General features: G+C 43.2%; 2 protein-coding genes across 2 annotated transcripts; both read left to right on the top strand.

Moving 5' to 3' along the window:
• The first annotated feature begins 4,697 nt into the window (after positions 1-4,697).
• LOC118395848 (NADH dehydrogenase [ubiquinone] 1 alpha subcomplex subunit 9, mitochondrial-like) lies at positions 4,698-8,796 on the top strand. The gene is made up of 11 exons (XM_035789830.2): positions 4,698-4,809; positions 5,173-5,343; positions 6,020-6,117; positions 6,260-6,351; positions 6,641-6,782; positions 6,890-6,992; positions 7,342-7,412; positions 7,483-7,559; positions 7,906-8,001; positions 8,245-8,311; positions 8,498-8,796. The coding sequence occupies exons 1-11, from the start codon at positions 4,755-4,757 to the stop codon at positions 8,666-8,668; spliced, it is 1,143 nt and encodes a 380-aa protein (XP_035645723.1). The 5' UTR covers positions 4,698-4,754; the 3' UTR covers positions 8,669-8,796.
• Positions 8,797-9,616: 820 nt separating this feature from the next.
• On the top strand, positions 9,617-15,650 carry LOC118396178 (probable polypeptide N-acetylgalactosaminyltransferase 8). The gene is made up of 11 exons (XM_035790285.2): positions 9,617-9,854; positions 10,714-10,960; positions 11,133-11,299; positions 11,382-11,565; positions 11,666-11,863; positions 13,028-13,142; positions 13,330-13,515; positions 13,680-13,817; positions 14,473-14,568; positions 14,662-14,829; positions 15,051-15,650. Exons 1-11 carry the CDS (start codon positions 9,617-9,619, stop codon positions 15,183-15,185), a joined length of 1,872 nt encoding a protein of 623 aa, XP_035646178.2. The 3' UTR covers positions 15,186-15,650.
• Positions 15,651-17,576: the final 1,926 nt, after the last annotated feature.

Raw genomic sequence — 17,576 nt, 5'->3', positions numbered from 1 at the left:
TTACAGGGAGAGTCAGGTCTCCGGTAGCCTCTGGAACTGCCGATCTGCGGCCAACAAGGCAGAGTTCATCTCAGCCTATGCCTCCCTCCAGTCCCTCGACTTCTTGGCACTGACGGAAACATGGATCACCACAGATAACACTGCTACTCCTACTGCTCTCTCCTCGTCCGCCCACGTGTTCTCGCACACCCCGAGAGCTTCTGGTCAGCGGGGTGGTGGCACCGGGATCCTCATCTCTCCCAAGTGGTCTTTCTCTCTTTCTCCCTTACCCATCTGTCTATCGCCTCCTTTGAATTCCATGCTGTCACAGTTACCAGCCCTTTCAAGCTTAACATCCTTATCATTTATCGCCCTCCAGGTTCCCTTGGAGAGTTCATCAATGAGCTTGATGCCTTGATAAGCTCCTTTCCTGAGGACGGCTCACCTCTCACAGTTCTGGGCGACTTTAACCTCCCCACGTCTACCTTTGACTCATTCCTCTCTGCCTACTTCTTTCCACTCCTCTCCTCTTTTGACCTCACCCTTTCACCTTCCCCCTACTCACAAGGCAGGCAATACGCTTGACCTCATCTTTACTAGATGCTGTTCTTCCACTAACCTCATTGCAACTCCCTCCAAGTCTCCGACCACTACCTTGTATCCTTTTCCCTCTCGCTCTCATCCAACACTTCCCACACTGCCCCTACTCGGATGGTATCGCGCCGTCCCAACCTTCGCTCTCTCTCCCCCGCTACTCTCTCCTCTTCCATCCTATCATCTCTTCCCTCTGCTCAAACCTTCTCCAACCTATCTCCTGATTCTGCCTCCTCAACCCTCCTCTCCTCCCTTTCTGCATCCTTTGACTCTCTATGTCCCCTATCCTCCAGGCCGGCTCGGTCCTCCCCTCCCGCTCCGTGGCTCGACGACTCATTGCGAGCTCACAGAACAGGGCTCCGGGCAGCCGAGCGGAAATGGAGGAAAACTCGCCTCCCTGCGGACCTGGCATCCTTTCACTCCCTCCTCTCTACATTTTCCTCCTCTGTCTCTGCTGCTAAAGCCACTTTCTACCATTCTAAATTCCAAGCATCTGCCTCTAACCCTAGGAAGCTCTTTGCCACCTTCTCCTCCCTCCTGAATCCTCCCCCTCCTCCCTCTCTGCAGATGACTTCGTCAACCATTTTGAAAAGAAGGTCGACGACATCCGATCCTCGTTTGCTAAGTCAAACGACACCGCTGGTTCTGCTCACACTGCCCTACCCTATGCTCTGACCTCTTTCTCCCCTCTCTCTCTAGATGAAATCTTGTGTCTTGTGACGGCCGGCCGCCCAACAACCTGCCCGCTTGACCCTATCCCCTCCTCTCTTCTCCAGACCATTTCCGGAGACCTTCTCCCTTACCTCACCTCGCTCATCAACTCATCCCTGACCGCTGGCTACGTCCCTTCCGTCTTCAAGAGAGCGAGAGTTGCACCCCTTCTGAAAAAACCTACACTCGATCCCTCCGATGTCAACAACTACAGACCAGTATCCCTTCTCTCTTTTCTCTCCAAAACTCTTGAGCGTGCCGTCCTTGGCCAGCTCTACCGCTATCTCTCTCAGAATGACCTTCTTGATCCTAATCAGTCAGGTTTCAAGACTAGTCATTCAACTGAGACTGCTCTTCTCTGTATCACGGAGGCGCTCCGCACTGCTAAAGCTAACTCTCTCTCCTCTGCTCTCATCCTTCTAGACCTATCGGCTGCCTTCGATACTGTGAACCATCAGATCCTCCTCTCCACCCTCTCCGAGTTGGGCATCTCCGGCGCGGCCCACGCTTGGATTGCGTCCTACCTGACAGGTCGCTCCTACCAGGTGGCGTGGCGAGAATCTGTCTCCTCACCACGCGCTCTCACCACTGGTGTCCCCCAGGGCTCTGTTCTAGGCCCTCTCTTATTCTCGCTATACACCAAGTCACTTGGCTCTGTCATAACCTCACATGGTCTCTCCTATCATTGCTATGCAGACGACACACAATTAATCTTCTCCTTTCCCCCTTCTGATGACCAGGTGGCGAATCGCATCTCTGCATGTCTGGCAGACATATCAGTGTGGATGACGGATCACCACCTCAAGCTGAACCTCAGCAAGACGGAGCTCCTCTTCCTCCCGGGGAAGGACTGCCCGCTCCATGATCTCGCCATCACGGTTGACAACTCCATTGTGTCCTCCTCCCAGAGCGCTAAGAACCTTGGCGTGATCCTGGACAACACCCTGTCGTTCTCAACTAACATCAAGGCGGTGTCCCGTTCCTGTAGGTTCATGCTCTACAACATCCGCAGAGTACGACCCTGCCTCACACAGGAAGCGGCGCAGGTCCTAATCCAGGCACTTGTCATCTCCCGTCTTGATTACTGCAACTCGCTGTTGGCTGGGCTCCCTGCCTGTGCCATTAAACCCCTACAACTCATCCAGAACGCCGCAGCCCGTCTGGTGTTCAACCTTCCCAAGTTCTCTCACGTCACCCCGCTCCTCCGCTCTCTGCACTGGCTTCCAGTTGAAGCTCGCATCCGCTACAAGACCATGGTGCTTCCCTACGGAGCTGTGAGGGGAACGGCACCTCAGTACCTCCAGGCTCTGATCAGGCCCTACACCCAAACAAGGGCACTGCGTTCATCCACCTCTGGCCTGCTCGCCTCCCTACCACTGAGGAAGTACAGTTCCCGCTCAGCCCAGTCAAAACTGTTCGCTGCTCTGGCCCCCAATGGTGGAACAATTTCCCTCACGACGCCAGGACAGCGGAGTCAATCACCACCTTCCGGAGACACCTGAAACCCCACCTCTTCAAGGAATACCTAGGATAGGGTAAGTAATCCTTCTCACCCCCCCTAAAAGATTTAGATGCACTATTGTAAAGTGGCTGTTCCACTGGATGTCATAAGGTGTATGCACCAATTTGCAAGTCGCTCTGGATAAGAGCGTCTGCTAAATGACTTAAATGTAATGTAAATGTAATAATCTGTATGTATCTTAATGGGGGAGACAACTAAATGAATTGACAGTAACCAGGTTTCTATCCAAATTTATGTGGGTAAAGTACATGTCGGATAATTGACAGGCCTGATGGAAACAACATCTGTTGGTATACATTACAAAAGTCGACAAAACAAAATACGCTGGGCAAGGTGAGTCTTTTTATGTCGTTAAAATGTAATATGCGAGAAATGTCAGTGGAAACGCTTTTATGCGCAAATATTAACGTAATAACTCTTGGAGTCACGCGATGACATTTTGTGTGGTCCGAAAGCATGCAGTTTACTAGGCGACAGATTGAATAAATGATGGTGAACTTCACAGGGTGGTGAAAGTGCAAGGTGATGACAGAGTCGGTTTAGTCGGTAACAGAGTCGGTAATATGAAAGAGGATGGCATTGGCATGTCTGTACAGGTAGGGTGAGTCAACCTGATTTTTTTCTGCAAGCAAGCACTCACGCACACACGCACACAACACACACAGATAAATCAGTACCATGGACAGCCACATCATATTTAGCTTAAATTGATTGGACTAAATCGTTTTTGGTATATTTTAGTTGTCACTGTATTAGACTAAGCATAGGTGATTAGATGGTGTTGAAATGTTGAAGTTGTAATGGTGCTGGAATAGTGGAGGCAGCGCCTGTTTTCTTTGCGACTTCGATAACTCTGCGTTGTTTTAAATCAATAGTTGTTAAGTAGACCGAACATTTCGGAAACATTACCTTACTTGATATGCTGTAGGTAATTGTTTGTTACATGCAATATGTTTTTTGGACTTCACCGGACAGAAGTTGCTCTCCGGTTTTGTGATAAAACAAAGATGTAGTTGAATTTATTCTGCCACTGTGTCTTCTTCTTGTCTCAACCTTATTCCTATATGCATATATCACGGTGTCAGGGCATATGAACTAACACATTATAGAGCAAACAATCACAACACATAGATTGTAATAGCCTATGTCTTTTTTCTTTCCTGGCTTCCCCTATGATTTTACACACACAACTGAAGATGATGAGCTTGAGCTTGATTGTTCCTTTCCAATAAACATCGAGGGTCTTATTCTGGTTACATGAACATCGATGCTTGGCTGCCGTTTGACAAATAAAAACAAACTCACTTTTTAGTCCATAATAATCTCATCATAGGCTTTGAGCTACCCGCACTGTATTTGCGAGATGTTGGCTAGACTAGAGAGCACGTGCAAATACCAGAGTGGGCACACTCTCTATATCACGCAACACTTTTTGGTGAGAAAACCATCAGTAGAGTTGGAAGTGCGATGGAAACCCATTTAACTTGTATTTTTTATTCGTTACATGGGAATTTTACCGCGAAAGGTATTTGTATGTGGACTACGTCATCACTCACAGTTTTTATCCCCAACCCGTCAAATTGATGGAAACACATCTCTGGTGGGAAAATGAGCATATTATTTTTATACGGATTTTAGAATATTCGATTGAAAATCTGTCGCCAATGGGGTGGAAACCTAGCTAGTCACAAAAGAGTAAAGAGTTACACTATTGAATGAGAATATAAGTGGAAACAATATATATATACAGTATGTATAGTTTACGCCTGATATGTTAGGTTAGTCCCTGGCTGGCTGGTTATATTTCAGAATAGTGATTACAATATAGAAAAATACTGTTACATTGCCAAAATGTTGAAAATGTAACCCTCTCAAACAAACGAGTCCATTAACTCACGCAAAACCTAGACCCTTCTGACTTGCCGTACCAAGACGCGCCAGAAGAAACATGGCGGCCGCTGCGCTCGTTAGCCGTCCTGCGAGTGTCCTTCCCAGGTTTTCAAGTGAGTAACACAAGACATGCACTTTTAGATGATAGACATGCACCGATAACTGCACTGTTGAGAGATAGTTGAAAGAATGTTTAATCTGAACACAGAATAGTTTTTAAGCGACAATGCTACCCTCTGTGACCCTTTTTGTGATATGACCTAAGTTAACCGGTTAGCTAGCTCTTGCTTACGAATACGACAAGTTGTCTAATTTCTAGCACCATGTCATATATAAGATATCAGTTTGTGCCACAGACATTTTTGCTAAGAAGGCCTATGTTTTGGTTGGTTGTTCATTTGTGATGTTGGCAGTTTGAATACAGTACAACCATCAGAGATTCCCCACCCCCTCTGCTTGTACTTCTCCCCCTGCAGGTTCCTGCTCCCCTGTGGTGCTATCAGCCGTCCCTGTGACAGTCCAGCAGAGAACGGTCCACCATGCTGTCATCCCCAGAGGGAAAGGGGGGCGCTCCTCCTCCAGTGGGGTAGCAGCCACAGTCTTCGGAGCCACCGGCTTCCTGGGAAGATATGTTGTCAACCGCCTGGGTGAGTTTCACCATCATCAGTCCCGAAGCCTTCAGATGATAACCTTTTAATTTACCATGTTGTGTACCTACCATGTTGTTGCCATGTTGTGTTGCTACCATGTTGTTGTGTTGTTGTCAAGTGTTACTACCATGTTGTCATGTGTTGCTGCCTTGCTATGGTAACGGATGTGAAATGGCTAGCTAGTGGTCCGCGGCTTTTGTGGAGCGATGGGTAAGGATGCTTCATGGGTGTCAGTTGTTGATGTGTGCAGAGGGTCCCTGGTTCGAGCCCGGGTATGGGCGAGGGGACGGACTAAAGTTATACTGTTACACTATGATGTTGTCTTAGGTTTCTCTTTATGTAGTGTTGTGTTGCCTCTCTTGTCGTGATGTGTGTTTTGTCCTATATTTATGTTTTTTTATTTATTTTTTATACCCGCAGGAGGTATTTTGCCTTTCGGTAGACCATCATTGTAAATAAGATTTTTTTCTTAACTGACTTGCCTAGTTAAATAAAGCTTAAATAAAAACATGGCAGCTCTGTGGTCTTCTTCAATTTATTTCTTATGTTTATTTGTGCTTGTGAGGGATGCATTAATTTCTTTGGTTTTGTGACAATCCTCTTTGTTTACACTGCAGTGACTGCATACTACGGGGCAGTTATGTGTTTGTTGACCTGTCTGGTGGTTTTGTAGGTCGTATGGGTTCTCAGATTGTGATTCCTCACCGGTGTGACCAGTATGACCTCATGTATCTCAGGCCCATGGGGGATCTAGGACAGGTCATCTTTATGGTGAGAAAAATACTATTTATCAGATGTGACGTCATTAATCACTTCACTTTCAAATCTCTTCATTTGTTAGCTAAGTGTTGTTTTTTCTCATGCCAGGTTACCCTCAAGCCTCATATGTGCACTCCACCTTGCTATATTTCAGGAGTGGGATGCCAGGAACAAGGATTCTATCAGAAAAGCATTGGCTCACTCCAATGTGGTCATCAACCTGGTGGGACGAGAGTGGGAAACCAAGTATGGCCCAACTGACTGTATATACAAACATATTTTAGAAAAGTACATGGTTGCTAAAAAGAACCCACTGGTGGTGAACATTCACCTAAAGAGTTTCTCCATCACTCCATCACTATATGAATCAACCTACTTTTAACTACACCAGAGGCTTGAATTACTTCTTAGTGGAGCAAAGAACCTCAACCCTGCTTCCACCATTAGGAACACTTATATTATGACCTTCTGTGAAACGTTTGTTGTACTTGGCTTTACTCAGTGTTCTGTTCTTCCTCTTTCTATCTGTATAAAGGAACTATCCCTTTGAGGACACCTACGTGAGCATCCCTCAGCAGATTGCCATAGCCGCCCGGGAGGCAGGCATCACAAAGCTGATCCATATATCTCACCTCAACGCTGACATCCGCAGCCCCTCCAAATACCTTAGGAATAAGGTACTGGCTAATGCAGAGCTCTGTTGAACTCTCTTTCTTTGACATATTTCTTTCTGGCATGTCATTGTGCACAAATATCATGTAATGTGTGTGATGTAACCTTGTAGGCAGTAGGTGAGACGGCTGTGAGAGATGAATTCCCTGATGCCATCATCATGAAGCCTGCAGAGATGTTTGGAAGGGAGGACAGATTCTTCAACCATTTTGCCAGTAAATAAGCAGAGCGTAGTTCATTTCTGTGTGGCCCAGAGTAAAAATGGTTAAAAAGTTGAATAAGATTGTGATCTGTCAGAACTCTTAAGTAGACAGTGTCTGAATTTGTGGGAATATGTTGACGTAATTACACAGCCTCTGTTGACTGTATAGGCCTGCAAACTGTTGAGGGGGCTGTTGCATAGTTGAACTCTTGAATTTTCAGTGTATTGGCAAAACAAACCAAAATAATGATTTTGTAAGGTGATGTATCGGCTCCAATTGGTCTTGATTCAATGCTATTATTGTTTAAAAGGGGATGAGTTCAGTCATTGTTTGAATGTTTGTTTTTTCCTTTGTTGCACAGACATGCGTTGGTTTGGGAAAGCTGTGCCTCTCATCTCCATGGGGAAGAAGACGGTGAAGCAGCCTGTTCATGTGAGTGTGTCTGATCTCATGATGTCAGCCATGTCTGTTACTCAAGACTCACTCTGTCTTCTCTTTTCAGGTGGTAGATGTGGCCAAGGCTATCATCAACGCCATCAAGGACCCCGATGCCAATGGCAAGACATATGCACTAGTTGGGTAAGGACTTGAAATGGGCTTGACTTTTGGCTGTTTTTTAGGGATGTCAATTGCGTTTCCAGTCAGTTCAGGAAATGAAGTCAAATTCTATCCATTAATTTGAAACTGCTCATTTTCAACAACTAGGTGAACCTAGTATAAATCATAAAAACGATGATGAGTTGCTTTATTGCATGGCTTTGTATCTTGTACTCACCCAGGGTGTGGAATAAAATATATGATTGTGTGATGGCAGTTTCATGTTCACACATGCAGTACATTATTTAGAAACGTCAACCACCAGAATTGAGAGATGTAGCAACCAAAATGTTTGTCAGCCTTTTGGTTTTGTTTTTCTGCCACACAGACCAAACCGTTATCTCCTTCATGACCTGGTGGAGTACGTGTATGCTGTGGCACACAGGCCCTTTGTGCCCTACCCTCTCCCACGCCCTCTCTATCAGTGAGTATGCACCGGCTTCTGGTTCTGCATGGTATCTTAAATGGTCCTCGGGAGGAAAATTAACTGTGTACGTACTGTTATAGGCTGACTGATGAAGTGGTGTGTCAAGCTGTTAGTATGTTTAGAACACAAAAAGCCTCAAGTTTGACCAGTGGATGTGAGGTGGCAAGGAACCTGTTGGTTTGTTTAAATGCAATACTATCAGATACGGTATGATTAACATGTCTTTATCTCTGGTTTCAGTCTTGTTGCACGTTTCTTTGCAATGAACCCATTCGAGCCTTGGACAACTCCTGACAAAGTAGATCGAGTAAGAAAATGCAACATAAACAGCATATTATAAGCATCTTTGTAAAAAGCACATTTTATTCAAATTAAGGTCAATTGGAATTTTCTTTCATGTTGTTGGGGCCACATGTTGAAGAAATGTGAATGAAGGAAATATGTTTAAACTTTCTCTTGGATTTTTGTAATGACCTGAATGTGTTTGTTCCAGTTCCATACCACAGATATGAAGTATCCAGGGCTTCCTGGCTTAGAGGACCTAGGCATTATCCCTGCCTCCATAGAGCAGAAAGCTATCGAGGTCCTGCGTCGCCATCGCCGCTTCCGCTTCTTGGAGGCCGAGTTGGCCGATACCAAGCCAGCCAAGACAGTCAACTATTGAGTAGCCCGTCTTGTCTGACCGCCCAACACCACCACCATAGCCACAGGCTGATCCTCCTATACAACTGTGCTGTCTTCTTTTACAAATACTCTGTACATAAATAAATAACAGATGATCGTCTAAAACTATTTTGTCGTTATGATTCCATGGATCCATTAAAACAGCATTCATTGTGTAGCAAAAAATATATAAGTCTAAATAATCAGTCACCTTAACACACTCCCATGTAATGTAACATGTGCATCACTATTTATTAAGGAGATGTACTTTGAAACCACCATCTGGGTGGTGCTTTAGGACTTTGAGTCAGCAAGGTTCAGCAATCTATTCTTTCCTCCAGTAACTCACTATCTGTTTTTATGGAGCCCCTCCCACAGTCCCACTACACACAAAGTCTCCACCTCCACACCAACTGATAAGATTTCAACTGTTATGTCCACGTTTCCCTCAGCAATTATCAATGATGTTCTACATCACATATCTGGTCTTAACATGTGTGTTTGTGTAATCATGCTTGTGTTTGTAGACCTATATGATGTAGCCTAATTGTTTATGAATGTATGTTATCCATTCATGCTTTTGTATATGTACTATTGATATTTTTAAATCAAACAATGAAATCAAACCACAGCCGGCCATGATTACAGACATCTCTGTGTGGTTTGACACTATATAAACTAGTGACCCGCAGTGTTTGTCATTATAACCTGATGAAGACAGCGTGGCTGTTGAAATCTTGGTATTAAATTATTGTGCCTTTTCTTTGTAATGTGTTATGTTAACGGTTGATCTACCATGTCAACTCTCCATAACTGTTAAGTAAATCAATGGTGATTTGCTTCTTTTTTTTTATAGGCACCTGTATTCTTTGTTGATTAGATAAGATGTATTTTATGGCATTACATGGAGGGAGTTGTAACGTCTTTAGAGGGCACAGTTACTGAATCAATGTATATGACAAAGGGACATAACCAGGCTGGTTGTCGACAGGTAGCAATGAAGCTCAACGTCCTGCGAGGAGTAGGAATCACGTTTGGAGCCGTTATTCCACTCATCATGTATATTGTTTATATGAAACAGGCAGTGAGTTCCACTTCCAATACAAAAAGGCTTCATCAAAAAGAGACTGCTAAGACTGTGCTGATGACGAGACTGGAGAGAATTGAAAATAACCTCAACAAATTATGTAAGTGTTTCTATGTAAGTGTTCTCAATCGCCATCTTGACATACATTCTTTGCATTTCAGTATTCTTTACTGAAGTACATGACAATATGCACAGTGATTTTTGGGGGGATTGTGACTCTTGGAATGCATTTCTGCAATATTTATGTGATAGAGGAATTCTAAATTCCTTTATGTTTTAATTGCCAAAACCAATTTCGCACTCGTTTCTAATTCATTAATGATGTGTAAGTTCATTAATTATGCATGAAGTAGATCGAAACCAGTCTTAAAAGCCAGGTAAGAGCGTTTAATTCCAGAGAGTACTGAAGCATACACATGACATCATCAGTTTCCCACCCTCTCTCCGATTCTCACAAGAGCCCATTGTTTATTAGGTCTGGAACATCTCCCAGACATTTCTTATCTGTCTGAAAAGCCATAGCATCACGCCCCTTTAACTTCCCAAGAGACACAGACAATTAATTCGTTCTGCTTATATTTTCAGTAACAGCTTAACCAATAACTTTTACTTTTCATACCATAACATAATAGTATTAGAATAAATGGTTCTAATCAATAATGTATACATAATTAATCATCTCAACCATATTTTCCTCTATCATTATGTTATGTTGCATGGGTAATATGCTTCTGAATATGAGCTAAAATAATCCAGTCAATCATTAAATTAATCTGCCAGTGACTCAGAAATCAAGGGTTAGGGTTAAAATCAAGTATTACTTAAGAACAAAAGGGAATTGGTTCGTATTGTTGTTAGTCTTCTACTGATAGATGACACTCATGCCAATAACATTGTCACATAGTTTATATTGTTTTCCTCAGTGGCATCAGTAATACCTGTGAGCATTTTGTCCACAGCCGAATTAATAGAATCTAAATATCAGAAAGACCCCCCAACAAGGGAAGAAGTTGTGGTAACAGAGGCAAAGAAGATGGTGGTGCCCCAGTTGTATCCCAACTCCTACCTGTTTACAAAGTGGGGTGATGACCTCTCAGAGGAGGAGCAGAGAGAGGCCGAGGCCCTGTTCCAGAGATATGGATACAACGTCTTCTTGAGTGACCAACTGCCACTCAACAGAGAGCTGCCAGATACACGAGACAACAGGTTAAACTAACTGTAATCAGGACTGTAACTTTGCTATGGTCATGACCGTAACTCCGCTGCTTGGTCATGACTTGATGAAATGAGGAGGACATTTAATTGTTACTGTCTGATAAATGGTAAGACACAAAGCACAGGTGGTGGTATGCCTTCTAAATAATCTCTCAACACTCAGATGTTTGCAGAAGAAATACCCCAAGGACCTTCCTAGTATTGCTGTGGTATTGATCTACCTGGACGAGGCCCTGTCTATCATTAAACGGGCAATCCGCAGCATCATCGACCGAACCCCTGAACACCTGCTGAGAGAAATTATTCTGGTGGACGACCACAGCTCCAATGGTGCATCTCACAGACACCATTCCATTACTAGTGGAGTAAGTATTTGTCTATAGTCTTGATTATGAATCTCTTCTCTCCACAGAAGACCTGGGAGAAAAGCTAGCTGCCTACATAGAGCTCATCCACAAGGAAAGGCCAGGCCTTATAAAAAGGGTGAGACACAAGCAGCAGATGGGACTGACTCAAGCCCGCATCTCAGGGTGGGAGCACGCCACCGCCGATACAGTGGCCATTCTGGATGCCCACATTGAAGTCAATGTGGGGTGGTAAGTGCCATGTGTGTATGGTGTTTCCCATACATTACTTGGGCAGCATCTGTCTGCTTATCTTTAATTGATTGAATGTTGTTGTTGTCCACGCTTACAGGGCAGAGCCACTGCTGGCCAGGATCAAAGCAGACAGGACCACTGTGGTGACTCCGGTGTTTGACAAGGTCGGTTTTGATGACCTGCAGGTGGAGCATTACGGGGCCAATGCACACGGTTTTGACTGGCCCCTGTGGTGCATGTACGAGTCCTTCAGACCAGAGTGGAACGAGCTCCATGATGAATCACAACCAGGGAAGTAAGTGACGTCCACTATGTAGCATCCAGCCCCATCACTATGAGACTTATTGTCTCACATGTTCTGTATTGATTAGTAGCAGTCAATAGGAATTGCAGAAGAATACCATGTACACTGAACAAAAATATAAATGTAATGTGTTGGTCCCATGTTTCATGAGCTGAAATAAAAGATCCCAGAAATTTTCCATATGCACAAAAAAGCTTATTTCTCTTAATTTTTGGACACACATTTCTTTACATCCCTGTTAGTGAGCATTTCTCATTTGCCAAGATATTCCATCCACCTGACAGGTGTGGCATATCAAGAATCTGATTAAACAGTATGATCATTACACGGGTACTCCTTGTCCTGGGGACAATAAAAGCCCACTCTAAAATGTGCAGTTTGTCAAACAACACAATGCCACAGATGTCTCAAGTTTTGAGGCAGCGTGAAATTGGCATGCTGACTGCAGGAATTTCCACCAGAGCTGTTGCCAGATAATTGAATGTTAATTTCTCTACCATAAGCCACCTCCAACATCGTTTTAGAGAATTTGGCAGTAGATCCAACCAGCCTCACAACCACAGACCACATGTAACCATGCCAGCCCATTACCTCCACATCTGGCTTCTTCACCTGCGGATTCGTCTGAGACCAGCTACCCAGATAGCTGATGAAACTGTGGGTTTGCACAATCCAAAACATTTCTGCACAAACTGTCAGAAACTGTCTCAAGGAAGCTCATCTGCGTGCTCGTCGTCCTCACCAGGGCCTTGACCTGACTGAAGTTCTGCATCGTAACCGATTTCAGTGGGCAAATGCTAACCTTCGATGACCACTGGCAAGCTGGAGAAGTGTGCTCTTCATGGATGAATACCGGTTTCAACTGTACCGGGCAGATGGCAGACAGTGTGTATGGTGTCGTGTGGGTTGACCGGTTTGCTGATGTCAACATTGTGAACAGTGCCCAATGGTGGCGGTGAGGTTTTGGTATGGGCAGGAATAAGCTACAGCGAACAATTGACTTGATTTCCTTATATGAACTGTAACTCAGTAAAATCGTTGAAATTGTTGCATGTTTTTTCAATGATGTGTGTCTGTTGTAGCTCCTACTTCCTGTAGCAGTGCTTTTACTTGCTGGTTGATTCCACATAATCACTCACTGACTTCTTTTTATAGGAGTCCTTCTGTCATGGGTATTTTTGTGGCACATCGACTTTTCCTTGGAGAGATTGGGGTACTTGATGGTGGAATGAAAATCTATGGAGGAGAGAATGTTGAGCTGGGGATCAGGGTAGGTTGAGCTGGTTACCATGGCATAATGGCTGCACAAATTACAATATCTGATGTCAAGTAGCTAAGGAAATTGTCCTCAGTTGGGTATGTATTAGATTTGTGTCATTTTACAAGCACATATCAGAGAATGTTTTGTCTCATATCTTCATTAACATTTTGCGGTGATCTGGTCTGTTTTATTCCAGGTGTGGCTGTGTGGAGGAAGCATAGAGGTAGTGCCTTGTTCTAAGATCGCACACATTGAGAGGGCACACAAACCGTACGCACCTGACCTGAGTTACATCATGAGAAGGAATGCACTGAGGGTAGCTGCGATCTGGATGGATGACTACAAAAGTAATGTGAACATTGCTTGGAATCTTCCGTTGAAGGTAGGGAAATTGAGATGAGGGCAATTCCATGGAAACGGAATACACTGACTGGAATTGCCCATAAAAAAAACAAGACAATCTTTCTTTCCTATAAATAGCCTGTGGAAGTAATTTTGATGAGATGTTTTTCTAACAGTATTATTTTTGTGATGTATGTCTCCTAGGATCATGGGATTGATATCGGCGATGTGTCACAGAGGAAGAAGCTCAGAGAAAAGCTTGAATGTAAGCCCTTCAAGTGGTACCTGGATAACGTGTATCCTACACTGGCCACCTGGGAGGAGCTAGTGGCCTATGGAGGAGTAAGGGTTACATTATTACTAAGTCCCTCACCAGATTAATACAATGTACAGAATTATAACTTTGACATTTTTTTATAACTCTGAAATTTGCTAGGTAAATGCCAAACAATGTTTAACCAAATGAGTTTTAAGGATTAATGGTATATGATTCTATTCCATTATGTTCATGGTTCATTATGTTCATGGTTGCACACTAAAACAAAGACACACAATGACAAACAGTTGTAACAATCAAATGTTCTAATTTGATGGTGGATATTTATTAAGCAGTCATAAAACTAAATAATCGGGCTGCGTTTAGACAGGCAGCCCAATTCTGATATTTTTTCCACTAATTGATATTTTGACCAATCACATCAGACCTTTTTCAGAGCTGATTTGTCAACAACAACAAAATACAATTTGCAAAAAAAGTTACAAATCAGTATTGAGCTGCCAGTCTAAACGCAGCAGAGTCATGGAAACAGATCTTCTTAGTTTAGCCAAACCTACCTGTATTGAGAAGGCCTGGTTACACATCCACCATGGTTTAAAGGGCAATGTGAAAAGAAAATATCAAGAGCCGGTACCGTTTGGCTGGGCACGATAGTGTAAGAGGGAATTAGTGTACCACCAAATATTCTTGCCTAAACATACCTTCTTCTTGCACCTCCAGCTGCAGAATGACCTCCTGCAGAGCCATTGTATTGATGAGGGGACTGTCCCTGGGAATATACCCCTTCTTTATGGATGTCATTTCTATCAACCACAGGTATGTTTGTATTCTGTGTATGTGTCTGTGTATTATGTCATTTTGTGCCAAAAAATCCGTTCTCCCCGTCTGTTGACAGCTTCTTATCCACAGCAATGTTATTACAACACTGATGGGGAGATCTACGTGGGTGGGATTAAGTCTCACAAGTACAACAACAACCGGTGTCTAGTGGATCCTGGCACTGGAAATATACCAACGCTGCATGATTGTAAACTGGCAACAGAGAGAGGACTACACAAGCACTGGGACTTCCAACAGGTAGCCTGTAATCAGAACTGTGGGTCTAGATCATACATTTTAGAGCTATCTTCTGGAGCAGGGTTTCCTTAACTCGGTCCTGTCCAAAACGTGCTCTAGAACAGTGGTCTATGCACCACACCCAAACACAGTTCCATCAAAGCCTTATTCATAACAGCATTCACTTAACAAGCATGCAAAGTTCATCCAAAGTTATTTTATATATGCATTTGTTTTTCCAGGGTCAAGCCATCAGGAACACACACACAAATAGGTGTCTTGAGATTGGCCAGGGACAAAACTCATACTATATGCTGGTCATCCAACAATGCACTGGGCAAAACTGGAGAATTCAACATGTCATAAGAGAGTTCTAAAACAAACCCATGGACAAGTTGTTGGGGTCACATTCCTGAAATTCTAGATTTGACATTTGTGTTATCTATCATAACTGTTTCAAACAATATCTTGCCAAAATAAAATCCAAAATTGATTTTATGCAGGGTATTGACAACAAACATCCAATGTAGACAATTGCATTATTCTCTTTCTCTGAAAAACATGACACAGACAGAATAAAAGATTGCATTGTAAAATAATCTTGTTGATGGTGGTTCTGATTATCAGCTTTTAGCTACCAATGTGTACATAATAACCTAACATGTACCATGCACTGTATATTGAATGAATACACACAAACATATTTTTGGGGGTCTTAGCATTGCTTTCTTGTCAGTGTTGCACATGTTTTGTCATTCATAAAATACAGTGGCTAACAAAAGTATTCTCCCCCTTGGCATTTTTCCTATTTTGTTGCCTTACAACCTGGAAGTCAAATGGATTTTCTGGGGCTTTGTATCATTTGATTTACACAACAACGCCACTTTGAATTTTTGTTGTGGAAAAAAAGACAGAAAACTTGAGCGTGCATAACTATTCACCCCCAGAGCCACCTTTTGCAGCAATTACAGCTGCAAGTCTTTTGGGGTATGTCTCTAGAAGCTTGGCACATCTAGCCACTGCCTTTTGTCAAACACCAAACATGTTTGCTTATATTTATCTTTAAGCAATGGCTTTTTTTCAGGCCACTCTTCCGTAAAGCCCAGCTCTGTGGAGTGTACGGCTTAAAGTGGTCCTATGGACAGATACCCCAATCTCTGCTGTGGAGCTTTGCAGATCCTTCAGGGTCATCTTTGGTCTCTTTGTTGCCTCTCTGATTAATGCCCTCTTTGCCTGGTCTGTGAGTTTTGGTGGGCAGGTTTGTTGTGATGTCATATTCCGTCCATTTAAAAAAAAAATGGATTTAATGGTGCTCCGTGGGATGTTCAAAGTTTTGGATATTTTTTTATAACCCAACCCTGATGTGTACTTCTCCACATCTTTGTGCCTGACCTGTTTGGAGAGCTCCTTGGTCTTCATGGTGCCGCTTGCTTGGTGGTGCCACTTGCTTAGTGGTGTTGCAGACTCTGGGGCCTTTCAGAACAGGTGTATATATACTGAGATCATGTGACACTTAAATAAAGTCCACCTGTGTGCAATCTAACTAATTATGTGACTTCTGAAGGTAATTGGTTGGACCAGATCTTATCTAGGGGTTTCATGGCAAAGGGGGTGAATACATATACACGCACCACTTTTGATTTTATTTTTAGAAACAAGTCATTTTTTTCTAAATCACTTTAAATTACAGGTTGTAATGCAACAAAATAGGAAAAACGCCAAGGGGGATGAATAATTTTGCAAGGCACTGTAACCCACAAAGTAAGGGATTTTGTTATGGAGGTCAAATTAGTGTTGAATTTGGTCAACAACAAAAAAGTCATTGCTAATTTCCTACATGGGGCTTATTTGATCAAATGTAAGTTTCGTAATGGTTATGTTCTTACGAATGCACTGCTATAAGTGGATGCATGTGGCATTTCGCCAACTTTGGATATGTATATTTTTTAAACTTTATAGCTGAGTTGTGCCTGTTGTCATAGAGAGATAGGTTATATCCATGTGCCCTCTATTTTGGCATTGCCGTTGAGGGTTTCCACCATATTAAAGAAGTAAACTGGGTGGGGATTCCTATGAGTTGGGAACAATCAGCCAATTAAGAAGATGCTATAACTGCCCATGTTGTCACAGACTCTATAAAGGCACAGATACAAAGATGAGTCTTCTATCTCAATATTTCCCAACCAGGGGTATGTCGGGGGTCCCCAGGGGGTAGGTGGGAAGAGTTTAAAAAATGTTTCGAAAATAAATATTGGGAAAAGTGTTACCATTTTGCAAGGGAACAATCTTTCCAATATTTTGGAGTTACTGAATTTTCACCCGGGCCCCTAAACAAAGCAGACAACTTTACCGGTGATAACTACATTACCAATGCATTCATTCTATCAGGGGCGCAACTTTCACTGGGGACATGTCCCCCCCACAAAAATGGCATTTTTGTCCCCCCCATTTTTATCACTGGAATGTGATACAAAACAAGGCAACTGTGTGCTTTAGGACCAGGAGGACGCCTCCGAGCGGTCAGGCAGGCTGTTTGGAGTGTTTAATATATGTCCCCCACACTTATAAAACCAAAGTTGCGCCCCTGCATTCTATCCATGTAAGACATTCTGGTGAGCACTATTTCATTTAGTCTTCTAGAGCAGTGTTTCCCAGCCGGCAGTCCCCAGGGGGTAGGTGGGATGATTTTTTTTAAATGTGAAGAAAAATAATTGGGAAAAATATTACCCCAAAAAACATGTTCAAGTTATTACAAATCATAATAGGCA

The sequence above is a fragment of the Oncorhynchus keta genome, chromosome 17, assembly GCF_023373465.1.
Source record: "Oncorhynchus keta strain PuntledgeMale-10-30-2019 chromosome 17, Oket_V2, whole genome shotgun sequence".
Taxonomy (NCBI): domain Eukaryota; kingdom Metazoa; phylum Chordata; class Actinopteri; order Salmoniformes; family Salmonidae; genus Oncorhynchus; species Oncorhynchus keta.
The sequence above is the reverse complement of the archived record's forward strand: the minus strand, read 5'-3'. Positions and strand labels throughout refer to the sequence as shown.

Bases quoted from the DNA above. Each gene is read 5' to 3' on its own strand.
- LOC118396178 (XM_035790285.2), top strand. From the start codon at position 9,617: ATGTATATGACAAAGGGACATAACCAGGCTGGTTGTCGACAGGTAGCA. The intron at 11,300-11,381 runs GTGCATCTCACA...TTCTCTCCACAG, and splicing joins GGACGACCACAGCTCCAATG to AAGACCTGGGAGAAAAGCTA. The intron at 11,864-13,027 runs GTAAGTGACGTC...TTCTTTTTATAG, and splicing joins GATGAATCACAACCAGGGAA to GAGTCCTTCTGTCATGGGTA.
- LOC118395848 (XM_035789830.2), top strand. From the start codon at position 4,755: ATGGCGGCCGCTGCGCTCGTTAGCCGTCCTGCGAGTGTCCTTCCCAGG. The intron at 4,810-5,172 runs GTGAGTAACACA...CTCCCCCTGCAG, and splicing joins TGTCCTTCCCAGGTTTTCAA to GTTCCTGCTCCCCTGTGGTG. The intron at 6,352-6,640 runs GTATGGCCCAAC...ATCTGTATAAAG, and splicing joins GGACGAGAGTGGGAAACCAA to GAACTATCCCTTTGAGGACA.